Source organism: Accipiter gentilis, chromosome 19 (assembly GCF_929443795.1).
Source record: "Accipiter gentilis chromosome 19, bAccGen1.1, whole genome shotgun sequence".
NCBI lineage: Eukaryota > Metazoa > Chordata > Aves > Accipitriformes > Accipitridae > Astur > Astur gentilis.
In genome coordinates this window covers 9,880,442-9,893,679 of record NC_064898.1, presented here as the reverse complement: position 1 = coordinate 9,893,679, position 13,238 = coordinate 9,880,442, and the positions used below count along the sequence as shown (strand labels likewise).

Sequence of the window (13,238 nt, the reverse complement as noted above, 5' to 3'; positions counted from 1 at the left end):
AACCAAAAGATTCTGTTTCTTGTGGTTTAACAGAAAAGCACAGGGTGGGGATGAGGATCCATAGTTGATGGCAACATACTGCAGTACTTCAGCACATATTGCAGGAAGAAGGAGGGATACTGCATGAAGTCCTGTGTGGTTTTTGTCATTGGCTTCACCACAGGAGGTCCACCTGTGTGTTCCTGACAAACAGCCTATCATGTAACAGATTCAGAAACATGATCTTGATACTGAAATGGGAGTGTGGATCTTTATTTTGCTCTCTCCTGGATGCTCTCTTCTAGGTTCATAAATCTCTTGCTTTTCACATCTGAATCAGCTAAATCCTAGTGGCTAGATTTTCCCTAGCCCTGTGTCACTGTATGTTGTGGGTGCACTATGTAGGACTGGGTGTTGGGATGTGGATTTAAGGTCTAAAGTTATCAGGCTAGTGACTGTGTCCCTTGTAGCCTGTTCACCAGCGTGTTGGTCAATAGAACTGACAAAGATGGGAGAAATGGATTGCTTTTTCTGAGCAAAAGTAAATTGCTGCTCCTTTGTGCAAGGGGGGGAAAGAGGGTGACTATAAGACAATCACAGTTCCTTCTAGTTTTCACTTCCCTAAGCTGATTCAGTATCTCCGCTCCATGTAAAATGAATGAAAAAGCTGTGTAAAACATCAATACAGCTTCCTAAAAACAAGCAGAAAATGAGACCCATCATTCTTAAACAAGATTCTTCCAGTTCCTTCTGTATTTATGACTGCTTGACTGTGCCCATCAGCTTTTGGTGGAAGAAGCAGCATAGTTTGTTAAGTTCTTTTTTAATGAAGTTTAAGATTTGGTATTTATTGGGGAGGGCTATATTAAGAGGATTTTTAGGTTGCTTTTCACATGTTACTAGAGTTAAAACATATCTGTCCATTTTTGATACAGGCATCCTATGGTGGTATTTGTATATTGCTCGTAGTGGAACCACGTTAATGCAATGAAACTTTATTCTCAGCTTCCCCCAGGTAACATCAGTAATATGGTTAATACTGTCTTTTAATAGATGAGATTCTGATGAGTAAAACTTGGATATAAGGCAGCAATTTGAGCTAGAGGATCCTGTAAAACCCCATTTTGTTGGAAGGGGCCATCTCTGTTTGGTCTAATATTAACTATGAGACAAGGACCAGAAGAAAAGTGTATTTAGCAACTCTTCATTTATGTAGGACAGTAACGGAGGTGCCAAGAGAAGTATTTCAGGATACTAACGTTTCTCCATCTGGGGCCATAGCAGTGCTGGTTCTGTCATTTTGCCTTTGAGAGCAAATTCTGAGCTGACTTCTGTAGTAAGGCTTTGCTGCAGGTAACAAAGTAGAGAGGGAGTATTGATAGTTATTGGTAGTTTGTTTCTTGGAAGAAGTAAAACCGAGAGTTTATTGAAGAAGTCCGAAGTAAAGTTTTGGTAAGTGCTTAGACACTGAGCAACACTTGCCTTGTTTCTTGATGTGTACGTTGCTGCTGAAGGACAGATTCCTGGAATCCATTAAGCTGATGGACAGCTAAGCTGGTGGGAAGGAGTTACCAGCAACCAGGTATAGGAAACCCAGTGTCACAACACTGCCTATTAAATATTTAATTACCTCAGGCATTTCCTAATTACTGCTAAATTGTTGCATACTTTCTGTAGGAAAAAGGTAGTGGTTTAGTGCTGCATTTCTTAAACATGATCTTGCATTATTTCAACTTGTAGCCTTAGCTAGGCTTAGCTGTCTTGACAATACAATGTTTTGTAGCATAATTACTTAATAAGTATTTTGAAAAAGTTATGGGGTCAGTCAGTTTAAAATTGGGAATTTTGTCTAGTTTACTTTCATTAAATCATTAAATAACCATTTATTTAGGGGAGATTGAAACTACAATTAATCACATGTGGTAGCTGATTTTTTGAAATATTTTTCTTGTTTTCAGTATGCCAGGTTTGCACATGTGAATTTAATACCACACAGACACAGTTTAATCCTTTTTGGTTTTCCATTTTGTTGGACTTGTCCTTACTTGAGTTACTTTTTCAGGGCATATTTTCTTGGAACTTTGATGTCTACAGTATTTCAGTTATCCCAGGGAGATTAGTCTTGAAGAGAGTAACTTTGAGCACAAAACCCACACTATATGTATATATGTATATATGATTCAACTGGAGTTGAGATATGGATTTTTTTTTCTGCCGTGTATTAAGGCTTGTCAGGTTTTAGTATACCGAGTGTAATTTAAATATGTTGTTTGGACTATGTTTGGAGGTGACTTTATTCTAAAGTGCAACATTAGAACATTTTCCATGATACACTGCTATTTACATTGTTATCTGTGTACTTAAAATACAACTTAAAATCTAGGAATGTTTTACCAATGAAATTTCCTATTTTAAATTATGAATTTTGCCTTGAGCCTGGCAAAGGATCATTTATTTGGAAGGTTGGATTTTATTTGGTTTTTGGAACTTAGTCATGTGTGGAAGCTGTCTAAAAATCATATTTCAGATTTGGAATAAGAGATGCCAAGGCTCATGAAATAAAACACGTTTTATAATTTCTTTAAGAAGATAGATGGATTTAAGATCTTCTACATGTTTGAAAATGTAGTTGATGGCTATCTAAAATCTCAACATTATTCAGTTCTTGAAAATGCGGTCTTGCACATGAACTGTTAAAACATAAATTTTGTTAACAATTTTCACATGCAATATCGGCACATTTTGGCCATGCAAACCCTGCTGACTTAGAGTTACCTTTTTTTGGCATTCATTTTATGTTGCAATTCAGTTTTGCTTCCTTAAGTAAAATTTTTGTGCAAATTTGTCATGTCCATTTAGTGCTCTGGGGGTTATAATTAGGCTGGGTCACTTTTTTGGTAGCAGTTTGGGCGTTTAAGCTTTCCCTGGCTGGAGCAAGACATTCTTGGAGTAACAAACATGTCTCAAGAACTGCCATCACTTGAAGCTTCACAACGAGCCTCTGTCAACTTCAGGACACAGTACTGATCTCAATTGTTTGCCCTGAATTTCAGTTGAATTTTTAATAATAGGAAGGGTCCTTAACTGCCTCCAAGGGGATTTTTAAAGGTTTTTGTTCAGTTTTCCATCTTTACCCAGTCAGACTGAATACTTTTCTTGCTTTTTAGTCTTGTCTGTGTTTGCTGGAGGACTAGGGCAATGGATAGTAGATGTTTTCTGCCTTTGTTACAAAAGCAAGAGGACTGAAATTTGGAAAGTGAGACAAATTGCTTCAAGTTCTTCTCCAGCATTTAAGCTGAATGGGAGTTAACAAGGACCCAAGGAGCAGTTTCAAACAGCCTAGCTAGGCCTGACATTCAGAGCTTTCTAGAAGAGACCACATCAGTTTAGGCACTGCTCTGATTGGAAGAGTACTATAGATAAACCTTCAACATCAAAGACCACAATTTTGAGTTTATTATGATCAGCAATTTTCAGAAGCAGATAGCAGAGACACTGGTATCGTATCTGGGGACAGGCTGGAAGTGGATTTTTCAGTCATTGCTAAGGATAGTAATTAAATTGAAGGGAGTGGTGAGAACAGCCAGGGCAGGTATGCAAAAGGAAGAGGAGTGTGAAAAACTGTGGGATGCTTACGAGGACAAGAACAGTGGGCAGCAACATACCAATAGGTTTGGAAGATGGCAGGGTCCAGGACAAAATTACATTTCTAGAAGTGCCTGAAAGGAGTGTGTCAGAATTAAGAGCCATTGATGGCTCTGGTGTGCAGCACAGCATGTGGCAGTTAATCCTGTCCTGGCTTGGGCCTGCCTGGGAAACATCAGTCCTGTCTTCACAGGCTAAATGGATTTGGCCAGGGTGCGGGCTTAAGTACGGACACATGATTGTTTGTATTGTCCACAACTGCTGTGACTTCAGATGGTGCCAACTAGAGCTCTTCTGGGCAACATCCCAGTGTATTTTGTTGCGGTAGGGCAGGCCAAGGACTGTTTCCAGTAGGCAGTGTTGATGAAGCCACGTTTCCTTAGGTGTGTGGGGGTGAAAAATGCAGTGGTCTGTTCTCTAGCTCTGAATTCAGTTTCGAGGCTCAGTGTAGGTAAGTCTGGAGGCTTGTGAGGTGCTCTGAGCACCTCTTAGGAGGCTTTTGTGAAAACAGAGGCACAACTGAAAGAGGACGATGCAGTGAAGGAAATTAATTTAGGGCTGGAAAAAGAAGACATCAAGAAAAGCGAGAGAACTTGGATGACCACTAAGCCTTTGGGTAAAGGAAAGTGTTAACTGAAGAGGCTGGTGGTGAGCATAAAGCCATGGAGAAGTGGCATTGATTTTGCACGAGGGAGAAAGAGGTAGAGGGGATGTATGCATGAAAGGAGGAGGGACGATGATGAGGATCTGGTGGGTCAAGAAGAATAAATACGAGAATAGGCAAGAAATCTTGCTGACAGTGGAAAGAGGGGTTTTCTGTTAAATCAACACCCATGCCTCATGCACCTCTCTTAGAGCTGTCACTGAATTGTATGATGAGTTGCTCTTGGGACTGGGAAATACTGACTTCATGATTTTAACAAAGACAAATCAGCCAAGAGTAGCACACAGTGAAATTAGGTTTAGAGATTAGAAAATACAACTCTCTTCTGTTTTATATTTCTAAAATTCAGGGATTTTCCTCAAAGTGTTGGATTAAAATAGAAGTATGTTGGGCTACGCTAGCTGCTACTTGCTTTAAGGGGGAAAAAATGCTTCTAAAAGGGATAATGCAAAGCAAGTGTGTGAGACCTAGGGCATCTTCCTTCAACAGTCTTTAGAAATAGACCATCTGTCCATGGTTTATGAAGTCAAAAACATTGTTAATCTTTTCTCCCTCCCCCCCAGCATTTTTTTTTTAATTGGGGGAGCTATACAACTCATGAGTTAAATTTTCCTTTAAATAAAATTCCCTTCCAGCCATACCTCTCTGAGCAAAGTAATTAATGACTCCAAGCATGTAATATGAGATTAGTTTTTGTATATCTAGCAACATTCATCATATTTGGTTTAAGGCTATCAATGTAAATTGTTAATGAGGTGAAAAATTTAAGTGTATCAAATAGGGTGGAAGAAAAGCAGCTGGATTTCTTAAATACTTATTTTGCAGTCAAATTGAGTTTCTGATATTTCTAATCCCTCAATCTCTTTAAATAAAAATATTGGGGAAGAACACGGTTATGATTGACCTCATTGTTACCTTCTTTAAATCTTTAATACGTGCAACTGATTGCATTAACTCTTAGATCAGCGTGGAAAAGATCCTGGACATGAGGGGAAAGGAGAAATGTCTTAGTTCTGGTACTGTTCTGTTTGTGATTTTATGGCCAGTCACCAGCTGACAGGTGTGCAAGTTAGCAGTCAGTGCTGCTTGGTTGTGTACCTTTGTTTATGAAAATTATGGGTAAAATGCAGTTTCTTATACTTTCGTCTTATACCAGGATGCTGATGTTGACCTGCTAAGTTTTATGTGATTCTTGGTGTGGTTGACATTACATTGTCTTTTGAGGTGATTCATCTGCGAATCATGGTGCTCCCCCTAATGTGTATTATTCAGGTCATATTAATGACTTTGTGAAGGGCAGAAGTTAATGTTGTGATGGCCAGAAAAGCACCATAAGACAGACATTGTAAAAAGTCTTTGTTTAAGGGCTTCATCATGCTGTTTAGCTGCAAAATTGGACATTGAGGCATTGGATTGCTGTTGATAGAGATGTGATATTCTTATGCCATGGAAGTCTTTATTAATAGTTATACTCTAGCTCACTATATGAAATGGACCTGGTGGTAGAATTTCCTAGTGAAATTTTGTAACCTATGCTCTGCAGGTCAAACTTGTCAGCTACAGAAATTACCTTAAAAAAAATAATAATAAAAATGTAGCATGTCATCAGCAATTGCCTGCATGAATGAAGGAGAGATGGGATGAGTATTTACTGAAACTCTGCAGTTCAGAAATTAGCTATCAACAATTGGAAGATGATAGTGGTCACACAAAAGAAAAGGAGGAACAGATTTGAAGAATGTTGGTGTCAGATCAAGCTGAGGAGGAGTGAATGGATGCAAGGGTTAGGTAGATGGTTAGCAGCATCTCCAAAGGCAGCAGCACATTTCAGAGAAGGTTAAGCCTCTGACAGAGGGACATATAGCACATCAAAATGGTTTCATTGAAGCCACAGTCACCTCCAGCTGGAGCAGTTTTGACCCAGAGCAGTGATATTTGATCCGTATGAGAATCAACCCCTGAATGATTTCAGTTTTCAGACAAGTGTATAAAGATAAGCTACAATTGCTTAGCCCAAATACATTGAATGGAAACTCCAGTGGTTCAGAGCTGGGTCAGGTACTGCTGCTTTATGGTCAGCAATGTCTGTGACAGGAATGGAGAAGAAAAGTGCTGTTACAGCTTCAGACATCTGATTGGAGTCCACTGCCACTTGTCCACTAGATCCTTTAGAAAGTAAAGGTGACCTCAGAGCAGAAGCAAGATGTTGATGGCTGTTTTGAGTGCTTTTTCCTGTCAAATCTTCTGTAGACTTCCCGTGCAATAGTAAGAAATATTAAGCATACTCTCTTGCTGCTCTGGTTTCCATTTAAATTCTTTTTTCTTATTCTAGATTCTGGTACTTCGGCTCCAAGACAGAGTTGTCTTTTGCTCATAGTACTACTATACTGGTATTTCATTACAAGTAGATTATTCATCCCTTTTCCTGCAATTGTTTTTTTAAATCTAGTTTTAGAGCTGTTTTGATTTATATCAGTGGAATGGCCAGCAAGGGAGTCATAGATTCGTAGAATCATTTAGGTTGGAAAAGACCTTTAAGATCATTAAGTCCAACCATTAACCTATCACTGCAAAGTCAACCACTAAACCATGTCCCTAAGCAACATATCTACACGTCTTTTAAATATCACCAGGGTTGGTGACTCAACCACTTCCCTGGGCAGCCTGTTCCAATGATTGACAACGCTTTCAGTGAAGAAATTTTTCCTAATATCCCATCTAAACCTCCACTGGCGCAACTTCAGGCCATTTCCTCTCATCCTATCACTTGGTAACTTAGGAGAAGAGACTGATACCCACCTCACTACAGCCTCCTTTCAGGTAGTTGTAAAGAGCGATAAGGTCTCCCCTCAGCCTCCTTTTCTCCAGGCTGAACAACCCTAGTTCCCTCAGCCGCTCTTCATAAGACTTGTGCTCCAGGCCCCTCACCAACTTGGTTGCCCTTCTCTGGACACACTCCAGCCCCTCAATGTCTTTCCTGTAGTGAGTGGCCCAAACCTGAACATAGTATTCAAGGTGCAGCCTCACCAGTGCCCAGTACAGGGGGACAACCACCTCCCTGCTCCTGCTGGCCACACTATTTCTGATACAGGCCAGGATGCTGTTGGCCTTCTTGGCCACCTGGGCACACTGCTGGCTCATATTCAGGCAGCTGTTGACCAACACCCCCAGGTCCTTTTCTTCCAGGCAGCTTTCCAGACACTCTTCCCCAAGCCTGTAGCACTGCATGGGGTTGGTGTGACCCAAGTGCAGGACCCAGCACTCAGCTTTGTTGCACCTCATATAATTGGGCTTGGCCCATCGATCCAGCCTGTCCAGATCTAGGAAATAACACAACATGATATATTTTCATTACCATTTCTGTTTTGTAGCATTCTGACAGCAAGTAAGAAAGAAGCTGCATTGGGCTTTATGGAAGGGACTGCAGTAATTAATCTTCATTAGGATTGCTGCCATGGCCTTGTGAATTAAAATTTATTACATGGAATAAGATTTGTGGCACAGCATGTTTGATTAGCAAAATGCCAATATTTATGGGATAAATTAGTCCTAACTTTTCTGAACTGTATTTTATTAGCAGATTCATTCATTATTCCTGTATATTTCTTTGGGAAAGAGGTCGCGTGCGCTTTGTTGCAGCCTGGAAACTTGACTCGTGGCCTGCACTTCAGTGGCGAGGGAGGTTTGTTTCCAGAGCAGTGCTGGTAAACCTAGGCTCCAAAGCAAGATCTGTCAAGTGTTAACTGAAGCACAGCCTGTCTAGAGATCTCACAGTATTACATTGTTTAAACAGCAGCAATGTGGCTGTGTGGCCGCACATTTCAAATGGCTGACTCTCAAGCACTTAAAATCTAAACCTTACAGCTTGTCAAGACATACCTTGAAGGCCAGAAGTGAGTTAAATACTAACAATTAAAAGCTTTCTATTTTTTTCTGGTATCACCTCAAAACACACTTGTGAGATTATGTTTTTAGTAGTTAAGAGTTTCTTGGTATATAGCTATCAGGGTCATAGGTAGACCCCCTGTTTCCCAGATGCCATTCATATATGCTGGCATTTATTTAGGAGATAGGATTCATAAACCGTGCTTTAGTGTTTGAGTAATAAACATTACCTATCAAATGATAGTATCTTTGTTGTTACAGCTGTGCAAACGGTGACCACAGAAACTACTGTGCCTGTTGATAAGGTGGCTGTTAGTACCTCCTCGCCTGTGTAAACACAGCCTGTCCCAGTAAATCCTTCCATCAAGCAGCTTCAGACTGCATGGGTCATTCAGGCAGCTGAAAACCTAAATTGCACCAGATGGTAAAAGGAAGTAATTGTAATCCAGCTGTACATGCCATGTTCTAAGTGTTATAAATAGAAGATGAAAAGATGCATTGGCTTTGGTTTGGATGTGAATTGTGGGGTTGCTTTCTCACTGTGTTGTTCTGTTAGAAAATAGTTCACCTTAGAATACCTTTATTTTGTTTTGGCTATCTGTGGACGCCAGCTGGTAGTGCATCAGTTTGTGTGCTTGTGAGGAATAAGGTGCCATTTATGTCCATGGGAAGTGACCAATGATAAAAAGATTGGCTCTGCAGGGTGGGCTGACAGGCCTTCGGTCGACAGAGTCTGAGGAGGAATTCATTTGATAATAAGTGCAGAAATCATCCCTGTATAGCTGCTTTCACACAGTCAGCCCTTTTACAAGCACACCTGAGAATTACACCTATTATGTCTCCTCCAAAGAGCTTTCTGTCCAAACAGCTAAGGTAAAGCACCCAGGTGGAGTTCAGGATACCCCTTGGCATCATGATGCCAGACGTCTCTCCTGGTGATTTTCCAGCTTCCTTTTAAAATTGCCACTTTTACCCTTTGTAAAAGCTACATCTCTGCTCATCCAGGGTAGTACAGCCACTCTCCACACCACCCAAACCATCACTGGTAAAAACCCATCCTGGAGGAACAGGGTTGGGGGTTGGACTAGCTGATCTTTAAACGTCCCTTCCAACCCAAACCATTCTATGGACAGGCACTGTCTGTCTTCTCTCTGCATCTCAAAATTATTAACATCTTATTTGCACGTTCCACATGACTCTCCGTGTTCCTTTCTAAGTTGCCTTTATCAAATACTGTTTTGCTTCTGCTTTTTGTGCATCATGAAAACACAAGCCTTTAGTTCTCTTCATAGCTTGGTGGCTTTGCTGCTGCTGCTTCTGTGTTATACATTCCTCCTTATTCACCTCTCCAGCTTACCGCCAGTAGGGGTCAAATTAGTGTGAAAACGCACCTGCTAATGTGTAGGTATATCTTTAGTATGCACTACTAATCAAGCACCATGATCCCTCAGTAATAATAAGAAACAGCCTGACTCAGCATAATCTTCCCACAAAGCTTATGATGAAAATTAATCATAATTGTGTTGATGTGCTTTTGTTTGTGGAAAAAATCAGAAATCTCACAGTTCCTTCTGAATGGGTTTCATATTTAAATATTATATCTTAAAGACATCTAGGCCTCTCGGCCTCAAATTCAAAAAATGAGTATAATTTTTGGTATTTTAAGTCTGCTATTTCATAACTTGTGAGATTTCTGCATTGTTTTAATTGCTAAGATGTTTTGAACTGATGTCCTAGATGAAGCATTAGTCAATTACGAATGCAAACTGGTCTTCAGAGTCCATTTAAATGCCGGAAATAACTGGGTCTTTGGCAAACAAGCTGAAATGTTTTTACTTAATGAGGTTTCGGCCTTACACTTTTAAAGCGAACCCCTATACTCCATCCTGATCAAAGCAAACACCATGAAACTCCAGCCCAAACCCACACTGGCCACTTGGAAAAGTGAGAAGTCTTAGGGCTTTAAAGTATCTTTATCTACTGTCAGTATAGCTTCAGCATTTATGGAGTATCTTAAGCACTACAGAGAGAAATAGAGTCCTTTCCCCAGAAAAGGAATAAAATAAATGTTGGTAGCACTGAAAAGCCACCCCCATGGGAATGATGGCTCAAAGCCGGCAAAGTTGCTATATCCTTTGAAATGTCCCAATTTTAGGAAAAATACTTGGTGCACAGTCATCAGCTATTCATAGAATCATAGAATGGTTTGGATTGGAAGGGACCTTTAAAAATCATCTAGTCCAACTCTCCTGCCGTAGGCAGGGACATTTCTCACTCGATCAGGTTGCTTTACGCTATTTCTTTTGGATAGGCAAGGAAGGACAATATAAAGATAGAGCGCTTTGTTTGTTTTAACTGTGGGAATGCAAGGTGTTTCTCATAGGATTTCCCTCCTCTCTCTCTGTGCTGTAATGAGTAGGCAGGAGTTGGCACTGTTCTTCCATGAAAGGTGGGATGGACAAGAGAGGGACGCACATAACACATGTGCAGTCCAGTGCAAGGCCATCAGATCTCATGTTACTCCTTCATCTCAATGGACAGGCAGCCAGAAAGCACAGTGTACGAGCCAGGAAGAGGAGGAAGTGTTGTGCTGCCAATCCCTCCCGGAAAGCTCTCGGAAACTTCTTGAAAACTGCTGTGTTTTGGGGTTAATGTTTGGGTTAGGCTGATTTCCAGCGACTGGTGAAACCAGTGTTTCACAGACTGTAACTAGTCCTCTTAATGGAAAAACAAGGTGGGCAGCTGAAGGTGGTTTGAATTGGGCATTGGGTTCCTGTGCTGTGTTGGTTCAAAGGACAGTGTTCCCCAATTTGAGGTAATTTTTATAACTGCTGTTTCTAATTGTTAACTGTCTAAACAGTATTTCTGAATGAACATTTACACTTAAGCAATTATAAAAATTAAGGCAATTTAAAAAATTCTTGTTGAAACTTTTTTTTTAAGTAAATTGAATTTTCTGTGTAGAAATTTGCCAAATTTCAATTGAAAATCTGACTAATCGTCTATTTTAGAAAAGCCTAAACTCAGTCTTTGAAGTTCCATTTTTATTTTTGTTATATTCTTTAAAATACAAACATGAAAAACTGAGAATGCTGTTTTGTTTCAGTTAATTTGTTTGGAGAGAATGACTTGGGGTGCAAGAGGTGGCATTCTGCTTTTTTTGGTATGAATTCTACCCTGCAGCATAGGACAACCAGCTGTCTATAACCTGGTACATGGATATTATATCTTAGAACAGATTTTGTTAGATTAGATTATTTTAATCTTAGATAAGATGATTTATAGCAAATTTTCTATGTTATGGACAAAAACCACATGAAGATACATGAAAGCTTGGGCTTTCCTCCTGTTGCTGTCATGTGGCCATGTGACAGAAGTCAAAGTATTAAAGCAAATATGTAGCCATTTTGTTCAAATTGAAGGCTGCAAAAGGCAATTCATTCAAGTCTTAAGAAAAGCAGAAGAAGAAAAAGGAATTCACCAGGGAAAATAACTGGGTTTGGGTTTTTCTCTTCCTCTCATGGCAAAGAAGTGGTTAATAGCTTCCAAGGAAAGCTTCTGAAAGAAGGGGAAAGAGTGGCTTGAATGAGATGGACCCAAATCAAAACTGTATTAAGTGAAGGATTCGTCAATGAAATGACAGTTCACATATTTTTATTTTATTTTTGTCACATATTTATTTTAGACAACATCTTGAATGCATGTCAAGGTCCACGGACATCACTAAATCGGTTTTGTCGAGTTGTCTGTCACTCTATAAGGCAGCAAATATTAGATAAGACTGATAGCAATATCTTGATACACTGTAATCAATTAAGACTGCAGAACATCCACCACCACCTTGGCCTGAAAGCAGTTCTAATTCAGATATTCAGAGTTCATCGGCTTCTATTGCTTCACCCTTCTGAATTGTAATTTTGTTTGCTCTTATCTTGACATAAATTTGCTTTGTTTAAAACGAATTGTTTGATTACATGATGATATTGATTACCACAGTTGTAAAAAAGAGTAATTGATTTGTTTCTGCAGTGAACTGGAGGAGAAGAGTGGAAGAAAGAAAAGAAGCTATAGCAATAGTCCCACAGCAGAAGAAATGCCTCTGAAAAGAAAGAAGGTGAAATTCAGCCAAGAGGAGGACCCCTATTTGCCATTAGATACTGGGCTTTCTCTTGCAGAGGATGAAGAGCTTGTACTACATCTGCTCAACAGTCACAGCTAATTATTTTTCTGCACGTTTTCTTTTCTGAGACATCTCCACAATTTTGTCAGTAGTCTACACAAAATGAATTTGGCATCTGGGCAGCTGGGTACCAGTGGACATAGATAAATGAGTTCCATGTGCAATAGGATTGCCTTAGATTGGCTCATAGATTATAGACAATATTTCGTTTGATTTATAAGGCCTTCTAAATGAACTTTAGAACCTAAATCCCCAGATGTCATTTTGCAGTAACACATTCATAATTTAAAATCTCCAAGTTCTGAAACTGATTTTATTTTCATCTTGCTTTAAATAGAACAGGATGCTCCTTTCTTGACTGTGTCAGGTTTGTTATTTTAGAAGATAAATGTGTACTAAAATTATTAAAGAAGAAATACTGTTGGCAGCTTAAATCATATTACTTAAAAATAAAATGCATTTTTTCTTCTGTGTATCATGCACATATTTTAAAAATATTTTAATAAAAATTTCTGAGCCTTGGTGTAAAATTTTGGTGTCTCTTTCAGCTTTCTTATGAAAGCATTTATTTATCCGTCAGTTATCATTTCTATTACGATTCTGTCACTGGTGTTAGGCAATTCAGAAAACCACTTTTAGAAGCTAAAACTGAATGCTACATTTGAATACCAAATGAATGAGAACACAGTGATGCCACAAAAAGGTAGAGCATACCACTGCCTGGTAAAATTGGTTACAAGGTAGATTTTGTGGCAGACTTAAAACTGGAAGGGAGCTACTTTTTTTTGTTATGACCAAATATAATGAAGAAAAATAATTTATTGTTGAGCATATTTTCAAGTTTCATCCCATCAAACCATGGTTGTCTGTTGCAGATGTTGTGCA

The 13,238-nt window shown here is 39.4% G+C and overlaps 1 protein-coding gene across 1 annotated transcript in view; it reads left to right on the top strand.

Moving 5' to 3' along the window:
• DDX10 (DEAD-box helicase 10) overlaps positions 1-12,864 on the top strand; it is a 202,088-nt gene extending 189,224 nt beyond the window's left edge. The window contains exon 18 of the mRNA XM_049823686.1: positions 12,203-12,864. Within this exon, the coding sequence (XP_049679643.1) occupies positions 12,203-12,392 (190 nt within the window). The 3' untranslated portion in view covers positions 12,393-12,864. The remainder of the gene's footprint in view (positions 1-12,202) is intronic.
• The last annotated feature ends 374 nt before the right edge of the window (positions 12,865-13,238 follow it).